Source organism: Myotis daubentonii, chromosome 8, assembly GCF_963259705.1.
Source record: "Myotis daubentonii chromosome 8, mMyoDau2.1, whole genome shotgun sequence".
In the NCBI taxonomy this organism is placed as follows: Eukaryota; Metazoa; Chordata; class Mammalia; order Chiroptera; family Vespertilionidae; genus Myotis; species Myotis daubentonii.
Window position 1 is genome coordinate 14,566,904 of NC_081847.1, and position 18,967 is coordinate 14,585,870.

The 18,967-nt window shown below is 48.5% G+C and overlaps 1 protein-coding gene across 1 annotated transcript; it reads left to right on the forward strand.

The window, feature by feature from the left end:
* The first annotated feature begins 7,946 nt into the window (after nucleotides 1-7,946).
* On the forward strand, nucleotides 7,947-12,149 carry LOC132239289 (cystatin-C-like). Its single transcript, XM_059705387.1, has 3 exons — nucleotides 7,947-8,276; nucleotides 10,911-11,024; nucleotides 11,837-12,149. Exons 1-3 carry the CDS (start codon nucleotides 8,034-8,036, stop codon nucleotides 11,918-11,920), a joined length of 441 nt encoding a protein of 146 aa, XP_059561370.1. The 5' UTR covers nucleotides 7,947-8,033; the 3' UTR covers nucleotides 11,921-12,149.
* Nucleotides 12,150-18,967: the final 6,818 nt, after the last annotated feature.

Consider the following 18,967-nt stretch of genomic DNA (forward strand, 5'->3'; position numbering starts at 1 on the left):
CACACACACACACACACACACACCCTAAATTCGGGCCATGCAATACCACAACCACCAGTCATATTTGGCCATGGAAGCTAAGATTAAGAACAGTCTGAATCGACACCTGCTCTAAGTGTAAAATATGTACACAGGATTCCATAGACTTAGCACAGAGAGAAGAATGTAAAACATCTCACTAACAATTGTTTGCAAACCCTTGGTTGGTTGGAGCATCATCCCAATATGCCAAGGTTGTGGGTTCAATCCCTGGTTGTGGCACATACAAGAGAAAAACCAGTGAATGCATGGATGAGTGGGGTAGCAGACTGATCTCTCTCTCTCTCTCTCTCTCTCTCTCTCTCTCTCTCAAATCAATAAATACATTTAAAATATATACATATAGTTTAAAGAAAACAATTGCTTGCATATTTTTGAAATAACATTATGGATTTGTAAAAACTTATATAAACTGAGTCACTTCAAAATGGTGTCAAAGCTGCCATCCCCCCCAAAAAAGTGCCTTGAAGATCTTACTCGTCAAACCTCTGAATACTAAAACTGGGCAAAATAACCCTTGAACTAACCCTGCAGCAGTACTGTATTCCAAACAACTGCTTGCAAAACTAACAGATGTCAACCAAAGGTCATGGATGCCAATTCAACGCCAAAAGGAGTCCTCAACTTGGGGTGCAGGAATGGGAGAGAGATGCCATTCGGTTAAAACAGCTGAATTGTGAAACAGCACGGCTGGGAAACAGCAGAATTATTTTTCCCATCACCATTTATCCCCCTTTCCCTCTGGTAATCATCATACTGCTGTCTGTGTCTATGAGTTGCTGGTTTTTGTTTGGTTTAGGATTTTTTTTCTTTCTTAACCCATTCACCTTTTTCACCCAGCTGCCCAACCCCTCATTCCCTCTGACAGCTGTCTGTCTGTTCTCTGTTTCCATTTTGTTTGTTAGTTTATTTTGTTCATTAGATTCCACAAATAAGTGAAATCATATAATACTTGTCTTCCTCTGACTGGCTTATTTCATTTAGCCTAAAACTACTCTCCAGGTTCATCCAAGCTCTGTTTTGTGGCCGAGTATGTATCCCATTGTGTAAATGTACCACAACGTCTTTACTCACTCACCTACTGGGGGGCACTTGGGCTGCTTCCAAAGATTGGCTCTTGTCAATAACTATGCAATGAACACAGGGGTGCAGATATTCTTTTGAATTAATGGTTTGGGTTTCTTCGGATAAATTCCCAGGAGTTGAATTGCTGGGTCATAAGGCAGTTCCATTTTTTTATGTTGTGAGGTAACTCCACACTCCTTTCCACAGTGGCTGCATTCCCACTAACAATTCTCCAGGTTTCCCTTTCCTCCACATTCTCGCTAACATTTATTGTTTATTGATTTATTGATGATAACCATTCTGACTGGTGTGAGGTGATATCTCATTGTGGTTTGAATTTGCATTTCACTGATATTTAGAGACTTTAACCATCTTTTCATTTATCTATTGGCCATCTGTATGTCCTCTTTGGAAAAATGTCTATTCGGGCCCTTTTCCCATTTTTTAATTGGATTGTATTTTTGGTGTTGAGTTTTATAAGTCCTTTGTACATTTTGAATATTTACCCTTTATCAGATGTATTGGCAAATATGTTCTCCCATTCAGTGGGTTGTCTTTTCATTTTGTTGATGGTTTTCTTTGCTGTGAAAAGATTTCTTTTTTTTTTTTTTTTTTGGCCCTGAAATATTTTCAAGTTTATTCTCTCTTCTTAAATGATTTTTTTTAATTAAATCTTTATTGTTCAGATTATTACATTTGTTCCTTTTTTTTCCCCCCCATAACTCCCCTCCTCCCAGTTCCCGCCCCACCCTCCGCCCTCACTCCCCACCCACTGTCCTCATCCATAGGTGCACGATTTTTGTCCAGTCTCTTCCCACATCTCCCACACCCCTTTCCCCAACAAGAATAGTCAGTCCATTCCCTTTCTATGTCCCTGATTCTATTATAATCAACAGTTCATTCTGTTCATCAGATTATTTATTCACTTGATTCTTAGATTCACTTGTTGATAGATGCATATTTGTTGTTCATAATTTGTATCTTTACCTTTTTCTTCCTCTTCCTCTTCTTAAAGGATACCTTTCAGCATTTCATATAATCCTGGTTTGGTGGTGATGAACTCCTTTAGCTTTTCCTTATCTGTGAAGCTCTTTATCTGACCTTCAATTCTGAATGATAGCTTTGCTGGATAAAGTAATCTTGGTTGTAGGCTCTTGGTATTCATCACTTTGAATATTTCTTGCCACTCCCTTCTGGCCTGCAAAGTTTCTGTTGAGAAATCAGCTGACAGTCGTATGGGTATTCCCTTGTAGGTAACTGAGTTTCTTTCTCTTGCTGTTTTTAAGATTCTCTCTTTATCTTTTGCTCTTGGCATTTTAATTATGATGTGTCTTGGTGTGGTCCTCTTTGGATTCCTTTTGTTTGGGGTTCTCCGCGCTTCTTGGACCTGTAAGTCCATTTCTTTCACCAGGTGGGGGAAGTTTTCTGTCATTATTTCTTCAAATAGGTTTTCAATATCTTGCTCTCTCTCATCTTCTGGCACCCCTATAATTCTGATGTTGGTACGCTTGAAGCTGTCCCAGAGGCTCCTTACACTATCCTCGCATTTTTGGATTCTTTTTTCATTTTGCTTTTCCGGTTGGATGTTTTTTGCTTCCTCGCATTTCAAATCATTGACTTGATTCTTGCGCTCTTCTGGTCTGCTGTCGGGCGTCTGTATAATATTCGTTATTTCAGTCCGTGTGTGCTTAATTTCTAGTTGGTTCCCCAATATAAGATCGAGGGTCTTATTAGTTTTCGTGTAGATCTCATTAAGTTTATCGGCGGCTTCTAAACAGTTCTTGAGAGACCTTAAAAGTGTGGTTCTGAACTCTATTTCTTCCATTGACAATTTTGTCCTGTTTCTTTGTCTCCGCATTTTGTTATGCTTCCTTGGTGCACCCCCTAGTGGTCTTTGTTCGAAGTCTTATAGATAAATCTTGATTGTTGTAGCTAATTCCAGGGAGGGTTTGACCTCCAGGCCAAGTGGCTATGAGAATCAGCTGTGTCAGCAGTGAGAGAACTTCTGTCCTCTAGGGAGGTGCTAATCTAGCCTTTGCCTGAGGCTATCCGGCAAATGCCTCTGTGCAGGGCTTGGGCGGGGAGGGTCGCACAGGATCAACAGGGTGGGCCGGAGAGAGCAGTTATGGCGGCTCTCAGTCCTGTCCCCAGGGGCTCTGCCTCTCTGAGTCCCAGCACCCCCTGCAAAGCTGGGAGAGAAAGCTGCACTCGCTCTGACCGAAGCCAGACAGTCCCACTTCTCCCGTTTGAGTCTGGGTCCCTAAAGACTCGCCCGGATCTGGAGCTCAGAGTCTGCGACTCCCTCCCGATTGAAAACGCCAACCGCGCCCTCCGCCGCCAGCCCGCTCCGCACACTCCGCACCTCAGAATTTGACTTCAGCACTGCGCCTCCTCTGAGTGTCCGTATGCGTTTCTCTTTCCTCCTAGTTGTAGGACTTCCACTCAGCCAGCGTTCCTGTGGTTCTGGGTGATGTCCCTTCCGTTTTTTAGTTTCACTTTTGAAGTAGTTGTTCAAAGCAGCAAACTCTGGCGTTAACCTATGCCGCCATCTTGGTTCTCAATCGAAAAGATTTCTTAATTTGATGTAGTCCCATTTGTTTATTTTTTTTCTTTTGTTTCCGTTGACCAAGGAGAGACAGTATATCAGACAAAATATTGCTACGAGAAATATCCGAGATTTTACTGCCTATGTTTTATGATTTCCGGTCTGACATTTAAGCTTTTAATTCATTATGTTCATTCTTTTTTCTAATATTTTATTGATTTTTAGAAAGAGAGAAAAGGAGAGGGAGAGAGAGAAAAAAACTGATGTGAAAGGGAAACATCAATTAGCTGCCTCCTGCATGCCCCTACCAGGGATTGATCCCACAACCCAGGCATGTTCCCTGACTGGGAATTGAACCAATAACCTTTAGGTGCACGGGACAACACCCTACCAACTAAGCTACACTGGCCAGGTGAGTTCACACCATCCATTCTTGTGTATGGTGTAAAGGTAGTCTAGTTTCATTTGCTGGTACATATCAGTCCAATTTTTTCAATACCATTTATTGAATAGACTATTTTTACCCTAGTGCATGTTCTTGCCTCTTTCAAATATTAATTGACCATAAAAGTGTGGGTAGGTTTTGGACTCTCTATTCTGTTCCATTTATCTGTCTTTTTTTATACCAGTACCATGCTGTTTTGATTACTATGGTTTTGTAGCATCCTTTGATATTAGGTAGCATGATTCCTCCAACTTTGTTCTTTATTCTCAAGATTGCTGTGATGACTTCGGATTTTTAATATATATATCCATTTATTTGAGAGAAAGGGAGAGGGAGATAAAAACATCAATGAAGAGAGAGAACCACTGATCAGCTGCCTCTTACATGATGCCCTCTACTGGGGATCAAACCTGCAACCCGGGCATGTGCCCAGAACAGAAATTGAACTGTGACCTCCTAGTTCATAGGTCGACACTCAACCATTGAACCATACCTGCCAGGCGACTTGGGATTTTTTGTGGTTCTATGTAAATTTTTGGAATATTCGTTCTAGTTCTGTGAAATATGCTATTGGTATCGTGATAGGAATTGCGTTGAATCTATAGATCGCTTCGAGTAGTATGGACATTTTAGTGATGTTAATTTTTCCTACCCATAAACACAGTATTTACTCCCACTTATCTGTATCGTCCTCAATGTCTTTAGTGTCTTATAATTTTCTGAGTAGAGGTCTTTTACATCCTGGGTTAAATTATTTCTAGGTCAGCTTTGTGCAGTATCATAGCCAATGAGGTTTATCCGAGGCTCAATTATTGCTAACTGAAAAAAAAATTATTTCTATGTTTTTAAGCAACTGTGAAAGAGGCTGTTTTCTTAGTTTCCCTTTCTGATAGTGCTTAAAAATGCAACTGACTTCTGGATAGTAATTTTGTATCCTGCTGCTTTACTGAATTCATTTATCACTTCTAGTAGTTTTTGGTAGAATCTTTATGGTTCTCTGTATACAGTACCATGTCATCTGCAAATAATGACAGTTTACTTCTTCCTTTCCTATTTGGATATCTTCTTCTCATCTGAATGCTGGGGCTAGGAATTCCAGTTATATGTTGAATAAGAGTTGTGAACGTGGATAGCCCTATTTTGTTCCTGATCTTAAGGGGGGGTGCTTGTAGTTTTTGCCGATTGAGCATGATGTTGGCTGTGGGATTGTCAGATAAAGCCTTTATTATGTTGAGATGATTCCTCTATTCCCACTTTGCTGAATGTTTTTGTCATAAATGGATGCTAGATTTTATCAAATGCTTTTTCTGCATCTATTGATACAGTCATGTGGTTTTATCCTTCATTTTGTTTATGTGAGTATCAAGTTTATTGATTTTCAGATATTGTGCCAACCTTGCGCCTCGAGTAAATTGCGCTTGATCCTGGTGTATGATCTCCTTAATGTATTGCTAGGCCCAGTTTGCTAATATTTTGTTGAGAATTTTAGTATCTCTGCTCCTCAGAGATATTGGCTTATAATTTTCTTTCTCCGTAGTGTCTTTATCTGGTTTTAGAATTAGGATAATGCTGGTCTCATAAAAAGAGCTTGGGCCAAAACTGGTTTGGCTCAGTGGATAGAGCGTCGGCCTGCGGACTGAAGGGTCCCAGGTTCGATTCCGGTCAAGGGCATGTACCTGGGTTGCGGGCACATCCCCAGTAGGAGATGTGCAGGAGGCAGCTGATCGATGTTTCTCTATCATCGATGTTTCTAACTCTCTATCTCTCTCCCTTCCTCTCTGTAAAAAATCAATAAAATATATTAAAAAAAAAAAAAAAGAGCTTGGAAGTCGTCCCTCCTTTTGGAAATTTTTGGAATAATTTGAGAAGGCCAGGTGTTAGTTCTTCTTTGAATGTTTGTTAAAAGCCACCTGTGAAGCCATCTGGCCCAGGACTTTTGTTATTCGGGAGGGTTTTTGTTTGTTTGTTTTGTTTTGATTACTGCTTGCATTTCATTAGTTTTAATCTATCTATTCAGATTTTCTGATTCTTCATGAATCAGTTTTGCAAGATTGTATGTTTCTAGGAATTAGTCCATTTCATCCAGATTGTCTAACTTGTTGGCATATAGTTGTTCATATTTCTTCACAATCTTCTTTATTTCTCTGGCATCAGTTGTTACCTCTCCTCTTTCATTTCTGATTTTATTTGGGTCCTCTCTGTCTCCCCGCCCCCCTCCTTCCCCCTTTCTGGTGAAACTAGTTTGGGACAGCAGGATTTTGAAGCAACTTTGGAGAAGTGGCCCAGGTGAGGTGCCCTCAGTGTTAAGGCTCTGGTTTCAGAGTTCAGCTGGGGAAACAGTCTTGCAAGGAAACTGAAAGTGTGCTCCACCAGCACAAAGGTGAAGCTGGCTCCTTTCATGATGCTCATTCCCTGTCCCTGACTGGCCCCTTGCTATGCAACTGAGGACTCCAAATCATCACAATTTGATTGGCCCAAATAGCCCTCCCTCATCTCAAACTGGACAGGAAAGTCTCAGCTCTATTGGTTGAATTTCAATCCTATGACCTCTCTTACCAGGGCTGCAGGAGCGTTGCACAGGCTGACGGCTCAGCCTGTGGCTTCTCTGGTAGGCAGTGTGCATTTAGAGGTCCCTGCCACAGTAGCTGCCAGACTCCAGTTTTACACTTGGGCCCAGTCAACCACAAGAAGCCGTCCTTGGCAGATATTTTCTTTCCCAGAGTCAAAACAGGGAAGCAGAGGTCATAACTACAGGACTAAAAAATCAGTTACATTCTGTAGGACAAATATCACTGTTAGCTTATCTCCATCTGTAGAAATTCCTTCCTTAGTTTATTAATACCCATAGAAATGTCTTCCTTCTTTTCAAGTAATTATCCCCCTTCCCTTTATCATAAATACCCCTTACCTTCACCTCTAATAGGAACCCTGTGAGTTTCTGCCTAAAACAGTGCTTCTGGAATAGCTGCTCTTTTGAATCGCAAATCAACACTTATCACTTCTCACCTTGTTGTTTTGTTTTGTTTTTCAGTTAACATATCGAATATAAATATTCTTAAACTTACTGTCACCTGTATCTTTTTACATTCTTTAACGTGTCTACTAGGAAACAGGAAGCTACACATGGACTCGGTTACATCTCTATAGGGCAGCCCCTCTACAATGTCAAGTCCAGGGCGCACTCGCCCACTTGCCACCTGTTACATATAAACTCTAGACCTCCTGGCCTGGGAGAAGCCCAAGAAAGGTTTGTTGAATATATTACATGAGTTGTGCAAAAGAGAACCCGAACTTTTTACCTATTAGAGGTTTAGTACTTCACTTATGTTCGGCAAAGATACTCCCCAGTACAAGGCGCAGATGGCATCTGCCCCAGCCTTTGAAATCGTGCCCGTGCTCTGGCATCCCTAGAATTCGACCCACTGCTCAGAGACCAAGACACCGATTTTTCCCTTTTAAAAGAATAAATTAGAATTCAGGGGTTACCAGCTGCCCAGGCCCAGAGAAGGGTGGCCAGAAGGAGCTGAGCTTCGGCGCACCCTAAAGGAGGCCTGGGAGGGAGGGGAGGAGCCCGGACGGACTTCGGCGGCTAAGCCGGGACTGGGCCGAGGGGCAGGGCTCAAGGGTGCGGAGGAGCCGGGAGGAGGGGGGGGGATTGTTAAGGCTGGAGATGGAGACAAAGAGGCGCGAGGGGAGCGGGCTGGAGAAGCAGGACCCGAGGACCGAAACGGGGCGGGGCCCAGCGAGGGGCCGGTCTGCGGGAAGGGGGTGGGGATGTGCCGGCGGAAAAGGAGGAGCGGAGGGCGGGGCGGGGCGGGGCGGGCGGCGATAGGGCGGACGCCGGCATAAAAGCCTCTGCGGGCGGGCGGAGCTCGCGGCCCCAGGATCGCACCCTCCGTCCTCGTCTCTTCGCTCCAGTTCCTTCCCCTGGAGGCGACCATGGCCGGGCTCTCGCGCGCCCCGCTGCTCCTGCTGGCCCTCGCCCTGGCCCTGGCCCTGACCGCGAGCCCTGCGGCCGGCGCCACCGCGGGCAGGCCTCGCCTGGTGGGCGGCCTGGCGGAGGCGGACGTGAACGAGGAGGGCGTGCAGCAGGCGCTCAACTTCGCCCTGAGCGAGTACAACAAGGCGAGCAACGACGCCTTCCACAGCCGCGCCATGCGGGTGGTGCGCGCCCGCAAGCAGGTGCGTTCGGGGGTCGGGGGCTGGGAGGATCGGGGGGCCGAGGGGCCAGGGGACCGGGAGGCCGGGGGGCCGGGCGAGGCGATGGGGAGGAGGAGCCTGCGCCCCGGGAGGCGAGGCCCTTGTGACGCGATCATCCCCGCCCCAAGCGCCCAACTCGCGGGACACCCCCCGCCAGTGCTTCCCAGCCCGGCAGTTATCTCTGGTCTTTCTTGTGACCCACAGACCATCACGGGCTTCTTCCCCGGGCCTGGCAGTGGGTCGCGGGCACTCTGGGTCCGTGCCAGGCCTTCGCTTATGTTTCCAAGCACCAGCCCCGCAAGGACAGGGCTTGCGGTCCAGCCCACTTATCTCCCCACCAGGCCATGGGACTGGGGAGTCAGAGTGAGTTGGCAAGTTAATGACCACAGGGAAGGAGAAACAGACTGTCCACCGGCTGCCCTCCGGCTCTGCCACTGAATGGTTTTATAACTCTTTATTCCTCTTTTCATGTTGACATAACTTCAGACTCACAGAGAACGTGCAAAACTGGAACATGGAATCCTGCAGATTCTTCCCCCAGATTAGTCCAGATGTTGCCCTGTTTGCTTTACCCACCTCCCTCCCTCCCCACATGTGTTGGGGGTACATACTAGTATATTTATTTCTCTGAACTATTTGAGAGTATGTATTTCCTAAAAACAGGCATTTTTAAAAAGAATCGCAGTACAATTTTGAACAGCAGGAATCAGCCCTGAAACAATGACCTATCAGATGTCTGTGATAGGTCCACCGGGGTCCTGTATAGCCAGGGACACTCCCGGTTCCTGCACTGCAGCCCCTTTCCCGGGAGCAGCCTGTCTGCCTGCCTCTTCACCTTGGCATTTGTGAGGGGTCCGGCCTAAATGTGCGGACTGGCACTCCGTTTGTGTTGCCCTGAGGTCTCCTCAGGATAAGATTTGGGACATGCAAACCAGGAATGCTCTCTGAGTCTCCTCTCAACAGGTGCCACTACACCAGCCTCCCTGTCCTCTCTGTGCCATGGTAGTTGGGGCCTCAGGCACTGAGTTGGGGCCCTCACTGCTCCCCTGGTCACCTTGAGGGAACCGGCAAACACAGAGGAGTCCAGGATAAGCCTGCGGTATCCAGGCAGATGCTACGGCAGAGGGTCTTGCATAAGAATCCAGAGCTGCTGAGAGGTCCTGGAGGAAAGGCCCCTGGAGTGTTCTCCCCTCCAGAGGTCAGACCTCTGGAGGAGGCTCTGGGTTTTGAAGTCTCATTCCCCGCCGCCCCCCACCCCCCTTAGATGGGTACCCCACCACCAGAAGCCAGAGCTAGTAAGTGTCTGCTGGGGTAGAGAGGACCACCTGACCCTGCCTCTGCCAGCCTGCCCGGAGGTTCTGGCCCGATAGGGAGAGCAGTCAGCAGAGTCCAGAAGGGGAATGGAGGGCACATCTGGAGGGGCTGCTGGGCGTTGAGCTTGTCCTTGGGGGAAGGCTGGCATTTAGACCATGGAAGAGCAGAGCATGGCCACGCAGCAGCAAAGTGTGGTGCCTGCTGCAGGCCAGTATTTAGAGCCTGTTCTCACCTCCTCTTGAAACGTCAGACGATGGGTCAAGATCGGACCCATTTCTCCTGCAGCCGTTGGCTGGCACTGGCACCTTTGGATGGGACGTGCACTTCTTGCTCACCAGGTCCCTGCCAGCCAGCTCCTCTCCACTGTGACCCTAGCTTGGTGTCACCACTCATCGGCCCGTGTGGGAAACTGACACCAAGGGCACATCTGTATCACTTTTGACAATAAAGATAAATTACAAAAGAAAGAAACCAACAGCAGAGGGATTGTAGGACTTGCTTGGCATCCATAGCACAGAGTCCAGAGCCTGGTCTGGGCCCCTCATCTCGAGGTTCTCCAAGTTTTCAGGAGGTGTGTCTGGGGGATGCCTGTGTGAGCACAGGTTTCACATCTGTAATCTCAAAAGTAAAAGACACAAGGTGTGAGTGTGTGGCACACTAGAAGTGTTCCCCGCACAAATAACATGAAAGACAGGCATCCCAGGGGCATCTTTTATTGGCCTCAAGTGTGTGTGTGTGTGTGTGTGTGTGTGTGTGTGTGTGTGTGTGTGTGTGTAAAGCATCTCATTTCCTGCTGCTCAGTGGGGGCATGAGTAACCAGGTTACATGGAATGAGAGTCTCGATGGGCTGGATACTACCAACTGGACTGTAAATTCAAGGGCATTGCCAGGTGAGTCGTCCTGAGGCAGAACCAGCCATGACCCCGGCAGAGCTGTCATTTTGCTTTAGTCCCTGCCCTGGTTCCTGGCACCGGCACAGTGGATTTGCTGATACCCTGGCTGGTTCCCCAGAGCTGCACCTCCAGCTCCTGGCAGAATGCTGATGTCTGGCTCCACCTTCTATTTTCCTGCCTCTCTTCTGCCAGGCTGTGTGACTCACCTTGTCAGAGCTGCTCCGTAAACAAGTTACAAGGAGGACCCGGGGCACACGGACTTGGGTAGCCGTCAGGAGGTGGCCGGGTGCCTTCTGGGTGTTGGCTCTGGCAACCTCTGGATGCTGGCCCAGTGCACGCTAATGGGAAGGTACCTGCCTGGGTGACGTGGGCAGGTGATGAAAACCAATCCTTCCCTTTATGTGCACAGCTCGTGGCTGGGCTGAACTACTTCTTGGATGTGGAAATCGGTCGAACCACGTGTACCAAGTCCCAGCCCAACTTGGCCAGCTGTCCCTTCCATGTGCAGCCGCACCTGAGGAAGGTATGTACTTGATGTGGGCCAGCGGTCAGGCACACAGGGCAGAGGGGTGGGACCGTGCCCTGGGGATATGTCATGGGTGAGTGCTGTGGCCTGGGTGGGGTGTGCAGGGGCTGGGGTGTATGGGGGAAAAGGTGTCAGTTTGTGTGTACACGTTCCTAATTTGAATGTATAAGGGCATTTAAGCTGGGACCTTTGAGCACCATATACTCTGGGGGATTGTTGCCTGCTGACTGAAGGAAATAGCAGGGTGGAGACAGGGCCCTTTAATCCCAGACTCAGCCACTGGAACAGATTAGAGGGAATTAGAGGCCTGTACGGGAGAAGCCCACCCATGCTGCCCTGCTCACTGAACACCAGACTCTCCCTGGGCTTGACTGGTTCTTGGGATGTCTCAGCCGCTGAGGAGACCTCCATCTGCTTGTCACCTCCCCAAACACACTGACTCTTTCAGGAGGGTCTCCTGTCTCAGTGCCAGCCCACTGGAGGTGGAGGGAACTTGGCTGATACCCTGCACCCTCTGGGGCTGTGTGGCTTTGCTGGGCTGCTCCTTAAAGGGCCGTGCTGGGGGTACGCCAGTGTGGATTCCTGCAGGGACAGGAGGATGAAGATCTCCTGGACTTGGAGTAATGGGAGGGGTCACCAAGAGGCTCCTGGTGAGCCCTGCATCGTTATCGGGGGCTCCGCAGGGTCGGGGGCCGAGATGTCCACCACACAACCACAGCTCCTCACCTGCACTTCGGAGACCTCATGCTGGGCCCTTTCCTTTTTTACTGTAGCCCTAACTGACCATCTCTCTCGTTTCCCTTTTGCAGGAAGCACTCTGCTCTTTCCAGGTATACACTGTCCCCTGGTTGGGCAAGACCTCCTTGGTGAAGTCCAGCTGCCAGGACGCATAGAGGAGATGTGACGGGCGGGGCCGTGCAGGCTGCCTCCCACTCGCACACCCCCTCCCTGGTGGGGCCCCCGCAGTGTGCTGGCCTCAGGAGACAAACGGAGAAGCTTCTGAGCATTTGTGACCAGCTAAGTGGCTCTCCCTTGCTTCTTTCTGTAGAGTGCTTTCTAGATGCACCTGTGCCCGGTGCACGCTCTGCTTCCACTTTGCGCAATAAAACATGACGTCAGCTACTCCTGGAGTTGTTCACTGTCTGGGGATGTGCCTGAGGGTTTACAGTTACTTTACCAAGCGCTCCTGTCCCGCTGGCTCTGGAGGGCAGACGAGAGGAGAGAGCTGACACGGACGGCCATAGTGGGCATGTTGGGGAATATGCTCCCCCATTTCGGATGACTGAGTCATGGAGGGGGACTGGGAACCAAGGCTTTCGGCTGTGGTGGCTCCTGATCATCTAAAAAAAAGAGGAAGGGACCTGACCTATGCTGCTGGAGACTTGGCTGCTGCGGTAGAAAAGAAGTCAGACTGTGAGCAGGGCTGGACAGTAGGGAGGAGTCAGACGGATCCCATACATAGCCCAGGGCCTCCCTCAGCAAGGTTCTGCAGAGCCATAGGTTTCTGCCAGATGTGCTGAGCTGATCAGACCCCAGGGGCTGATGTGGTGGCTGAGGTTCCCTAGAGACTAAAGAAATAATTCACCTGCTTCTCTTCATTATACTCTACTGTGTGGACAAACACACATAAAACTGAGAAGCAGTTCATGAAATGGTAGCTGAACAAGGAGCAGACTCTTCTAAGCTCTGCTCTCTTGCCCTTGGCATTGGGTCTCTGGGGTCAGATGGGGGGTTGTCAGATGTTACAGAGGTTTCTGTAGCCCAGGGTCAGACACACTTAGGGTCATTCAGATGTCAGTCAGAGCCCTGGCTGGTATGCTCAGTTGTTGGAGCATCACCCTGTGCACTGAAAAGTTGCAGGTTCCAGTCCTGGTCAAGGGTGTGTACCTGGGTTGCAGGTTTGATCCCTGGCCCCAGTCGGGCGTTTGTGGGAGGCAAACAATCAATGTGTCTCACATCGATGTCCCTCTCTTTTTCTCTCCCCCGCCTCCCTTCCTTCCACCCTCTAAAAATCAATAGAAAAAATATCCTCAGATGCCCTGCTGGTGTGGCTCAGCAGTTGAGCATTGAACCCAAGAGATCGCAGGTTCATTTCCTGGGCAGGGCACGTGCCTGGGTTGCAGGCTCGATCCCCAGCAGGAGGCTTGCAGGAGAGAGCCGATCGATGTTTGTATTTTCTCTTCCCCTCTCTCTCTCTAAAATCAATAAAAACATATTTTTTAAAAATACCCTCAGATGAGGATTAACAACAACAAAAAATGTCATCTGGAGTCCCCGTAATCTCAGGCATGGCTGCCTATGCCATCACCGGAGGAGGATTAAAAAATACTGTCGCCTGCTTTGCACTCTGAGAACTTCTGAGTTAATTGGTCAGGGCTGGGGCCTAGGCACTGGGATTTTGATATCCAACTGATTCCCAAAGGAACTGCAGACCTGTAACTCAATTAGACTTCCTCTAAAAGTCCTATGACTCCTACAACATCTGGGATTTGCAGCCGGTGCAGGGTTCTCTCTCAAGGTCACACCTGCGTCCACATGTGCTTTTCATTCCAGGGATCTATGCAGATATATAACCCAGCCCCCTTCTTGGTTCCCAGTAAATGAAAAGCAACCAAACAAAACCACATGAAAGCATCCTTCAACCAAAGCCTTCGTTAGGTCAGTGAACTTTTGTGGAGATTTCAGGCAGCCGAAGAGATTTCTGTGGAGCAATAACCTTGACATGTTCAACCCTTTCCTTGAAACGCTCTTGACCTCACTCCTAGAGGTAGTTGCCCTTTGACCTTCACCTCATGGAGTCACTGACCTTTCTCTCACTGGTCCCTCTTTCCTTGGCATTTCTCACTTGTCCACCCTATCCCTTTCCTGGAGATCCCTTCCTGAGGATCCCTCAGCTGGTCCAAACCCTCCCTCTGTGGGCCAGAGCAGCTCAGTTCTTTCAAGACTTAATCACACCCATCAAGGTGCTCAGAATATAAAGGGTTTCCTAGTCAACAGGCTCCACCCTCTTAGTGAAGTCCTTTCATCATGAATAGCAACATGTTTTCCTTTTCCCCAAATGCCTGCCAAATCCAGGCCCCCAAGGAACAAATTAAGGGATATACCTGCCTGTCCCTGAATGGCCACAATGGCCATATACCTGCCTGTCCCTGAATGGCCACAATGGCCACATGCCGTGCCATGAATGGTGCTGAGGAATGCTAGCCCTTGGCCCTGTGTGTTTCTCACATCGCTTTGTCCAGGTGGAGGTAACGCCACGGGAAAATCCCTGAGGTTAGTGCTGACTCACAAATCAGAGAGCGCCCGCCTTCTGATGATAAAAACAAGATAATAATTGATGTGGCGACGCCCCCGCCCTTTCGTTCCACCTGCTTTCAGGGAAGGTGACTTTACCTTTTGAACCATGGCTTGGAGAAGGTGACCTTGGCTAAGCCAGTCAGGACAGCCCATCACCCTAAGCCTTAGTGATTGGATTAAAGATGTCACCTCACCCAAGGCTGGCCACCTGGGAGTGGCGGGTGAGGGGGAACTCCTGAGGCTTATTGTGGGACTTTGTTTAAGCTATTTAAAAAGCAGGCTCTCTCTAGCTGGGTTTGAATAGAAGACAGGAAACCTAAAGCAGTTGTTTGAGAATAAAGCCAGATTACAGGGGGCACAATAACTGAGTCAAGAGACAAAAAAAGAGCAGGTCACTGACAGCACCTGAGTCCCGGCACTGAGCAGCGCCTGCTGTCGACCTCTTAGTTATGTGAGCCATCCCCTCTCTTCAGTCTGCTGGGGTGGTTTTTCTGGCGCTTGTGCTCTTATGAGTCCTAACTGATAGAGGAGCAGGAACTGGATTCACCATTCATTCCTCAGAGCTGATTGCCCCACGGCATTTCTTGACTGTTTCAAAGTAACCCTCCAACGCAGGGGTCCTCAAACTCCGCGGGCCACATGCAAATACAAATATTGTATTTGTTCCCGTTTTGTTTTTTTAACTTCAAAATAAGATATGTGCAGCGTGCATAGGAATTTGTTCATAGTTTTTTTTAAACTATAGTCCGGCCCTCCAACGGTCTGAGGGACAGTGAACTGGCCCCCTGTTTAAAAAGTTTGAGGACCCCTGCTCCAAGGGGTCACCTTGCAGACAGTGCAGGTCCTGCCCTCTGGACCTGGGAGGCATTAGACCACTGATAAAAGGGCAACGTCACAGGCTGAACTGGGCCTAACAAACAGAGGCATGACTCAGACTATTAAGAGCCACTATTATAAAGAAAAATTTTTTTTTAATTAATTGATCTTACAGAGGGAGAAAGGAAGGTAATAGGTTTGATCAAATAATTGAATCAATGCCCCCTCCCCTGGGAACTGAGCTTTAGGCCACTTCACAATGGACATTCCACTTGCTTAGACCACATTCTACTTGCTAAGACCATTATCTCTCCCCTCCGGAGTTTCCCAGAATCCATATCTGCACAGAGAATTCTCCACCCAGAAAAAGCCTGCCTAGAGTCCTTTAAAACCTCTGACTCTCTGTCTTTGGGGGCTGGCACCATTTTGGGGCTCTGCCCATCTGGTATCCAGATGACCTGATAAATTTCATAAGTCTTTACCCCTTTTGTCCTCAGGCGTTCCTCCTTCAGTGACCCTAACAGGAGGGAGGGAGAGAAGGAGGGGAGGAGGGAAGGAGAGAGAGACAGAGAGAGAGAGAGATTTGTTCCACTCATTTATGCAGGGTGGTTCTGGGTGGGTTTATTTGAAATTCTGCTGACTACACCAAGTAAATGTCAATGTGAAAAAGGTCCAAATCTGTAAATCATTTATTTATAAAAATTCATTTGAAGCAAATAAAGGATAAGCCTGGAAGCAAGATCTCCACAGACTTAGATTCGTCCCAGAATGGCAGTTTGAAGTTTCTTTTATGAATTTGGAATAAGGATGGAATGTAAGGGAGATAACATAAAGGTGGAAAAATCCAAGGCATGGATTGAATGGCAAGATAGTTAACAAGATTATGTGCACTCTCCAGGGTGGTAACTCTTCAGAGTGGTCTAAAAAAGAGGCACCCTGCACAGAAATGCTCAAATCAGTTGAACACATTCGAATGCTTACATTTTCTTTTCTCTGAGAGGAAGATTGGGGAGCTTGAGAGGCATACCCAGGAAATCAGCTCCCTAAGAGGAAGGTCTTAACCAAGGGGGCAGTGGCTGAGTGGATCATATGAGTGTCAGCCTACAGGACTGTGTGTGTGGGCTGGCCTCTTACCTTGCATGCTTGTTGCTGCCTGAAATTTCTTTAACACAAGATGAAACCTCTTGTTCCACAATCTACACGAATAAAAGACAAACATGAAAATTGACCGTACCTTCGCTATGCCTTAAGTCACGCCCACCAGCCAATCAGAGCGACTATATGCAAATTAACCCAACCAAGATGACGACCGGCAGCCACGGAGCTGGAGCAAGCAGGAGGCTTGGTTGCTCCAGTGATGGAGGAAGCCAAGCTTCCCGCCCGTCCTGGCCAGCTCTGAGCTCCACTCAAGGCTACAAAGTTTCGGTTATAGAAGGTAAATAAATCCCAGAATAAAAAGAGAAAAGAAAAAAAGGAGAGGCTGGGAGCTTCCATCGCTGGGGGGGCTTGGCCAGCCTGAAAACGGCCCTCAGCCCCTCAACCAGACTGTCCAGGCACCCCAGTGGGAACCCCCCACCCTAAAGAGGGTGTGGCCAGCCTGAAAACAGCCATCAGCCCCTCACCCAGGCTGGCCAAACCTCCACGGGGTGAGGGTCCCCACTGGGGGAGGGCAGGGCTTGACCAGCCTGCAAACAGCCATCAGCCCCTCACCCAGGCTGGCCAGGCATCCCAGTGGGGACCCCCACCCTGAAAGGGGTGTGACCAGCCAGCAAACAGCCATCAGCCCCTCACCCAGGCTGGCCAGCCACCCCAGTGGGGACCCCCACCCTGAAGGGGGTGTGACCAGCCTGCAAACACCCATAAGCCCCTCACCCAGGCTGGCCAGGCACCCCAGCAGAACCCCCACCCTGATCCAGGACACCCTTCATGGCAAACCAGCCGGCCCCCAGCCATGCACCAGGCCTCTATCCTATATAATAAAAGGGTAATATGCAAATTGACTCTAACAGCAGAATGACTGGAAATGACTGGTCACTATGACACACACTGACCACCAGGGGGCAGATGCTCAATGCAGGAGCTGTCCCCTGGTGGTCAGTGCACTCCCACAGGGGGAGCTCTGCTCAGCCACAAGCCAGGCTGACGGCTACCAGCACAGCGGTGGTGGCTGGAGCCTCTCCCGTCTCCTCAGCAGCACTAAGGATGTCCGACTACAGCTTAGGTCTGCTCCCTGCTGGTAAGTGGACATCCCCCGAGGGCTGCCAGGCTGCCAGAGGGATGTCTGACTGCCAGCTTGGGCCCAATCCCCCAGGGAGCAGGCCTAAGCCAGAAGGTGGACATCCTCCGAGGGGTCCCAGACTGCAAGAGGGCATAGGCCGGGCTGAGGGACCCCCCCGCCCCAAGTGCACAAATTTTTGTGCACCGGGCCTCTAGTCAATTTATAAAAGCCTAAGCCACTGCTATGACGCACACTGACCACCAGGGGGCAGATGCCCAATGCAGGAGCTGCCCCCTGGTGGTCAGTGCACTCCTATAATGGGAGCGGCACTCAGCCAGAAGCCTGGTTCATGGCTGGCGAGCGCAGATGCTGCGGGAGCCTCTCCTGCCTCCAAAGCAGTGCTACCAAGCGGCAGTGGCAAACACAGTGCAGTGTGTTGGAATGAGTGGCAGCAGAGCTGCACCTGGCCCCAGCTGGGGCTCCTCCCTAGCCCCCTGCCACTTCAGCACTGCAACATCCCTCAGAGGGATGTCAGACTGCTAGGATCGGGCCCAAACCAGCAGTCTGACATCCCCCCCCTCCCCCAAGGGGTCCTGGATTACGAGAGAGAGCAGGCCAGGCTGAGGGACCCCATCCATGCATGAATCTGTGCACCGGGCCTCTAGTTTAGAGATAAACCTTAAAATCTGAGGGTAAAAATAAATAAGTAAATAAATAAATAAATAAGGGGCATTTCAAATGTATATTAACTTAGATGCACAAAAACAAAGGATATCTCCAGGCAAAAATATCCTTTTACTAAAGAAGTTGTATGCCTGGGGCATGACTACCCACCATGACCTGCCCAGTTAAGAATTTATCATCAGATCACCATGCTGTGAGGTTACTTTCCATAGAATCCCTTTTTTTTTTTAATTTTACTTTTTTATCCACAGAAGTAATGGAAAACCTTGCCAAATTTTGTTAGATACCAGAGCTAACCTCTCTACTTTACATCCCATTTGCTCTGGAGCCTTCAGAAGCCAGTGTTAATGTAAGAAATGTCCAAACCTGTAGAGAATTTTTGTGAGTTTATTTGGGCCTACCTGACGACAATTGCTGGGGAGCAAAATCCCAGTGGATTGAGAAAATGCTCTGGGTAGTGGCAGTTTTACAGCTTATTGTATATATAGTAACATCTAAGGAGAAGATTAAGGAGGATTACATGAAGTCTGTTGGTGGATTAAAATGATGGGAGAAAACAGAGCAGGGGGAAACTCTGGATTAGATAAAAAGTGAAACAGAGACACACATACTTTTTTACATTGGTGGGTCCAGGATGATTAATAACAACATTACAGCACATAGAGATGGTACTTGGGGGGGGGGGGCAGGGGGAGCAACATAAAAATGAGGGGTCTGTGATCTCAGTGCTCTGGTACAGCAGTTCTGCCCTGAGAGGTCTAGGAAAGGAGACTGCGCTGACAATTCAAAGGTATATGATCTTAGATTTTTTAAAAAGACAATAGGCTCACTTAAGGTGAAGGTTTACCTTTGTCAGGAAAGCTACAGGCCTAGGCTGTGACTGCCTGCCACAACCCACTTTTAGTCCAGAAATTTCATGTTTAGA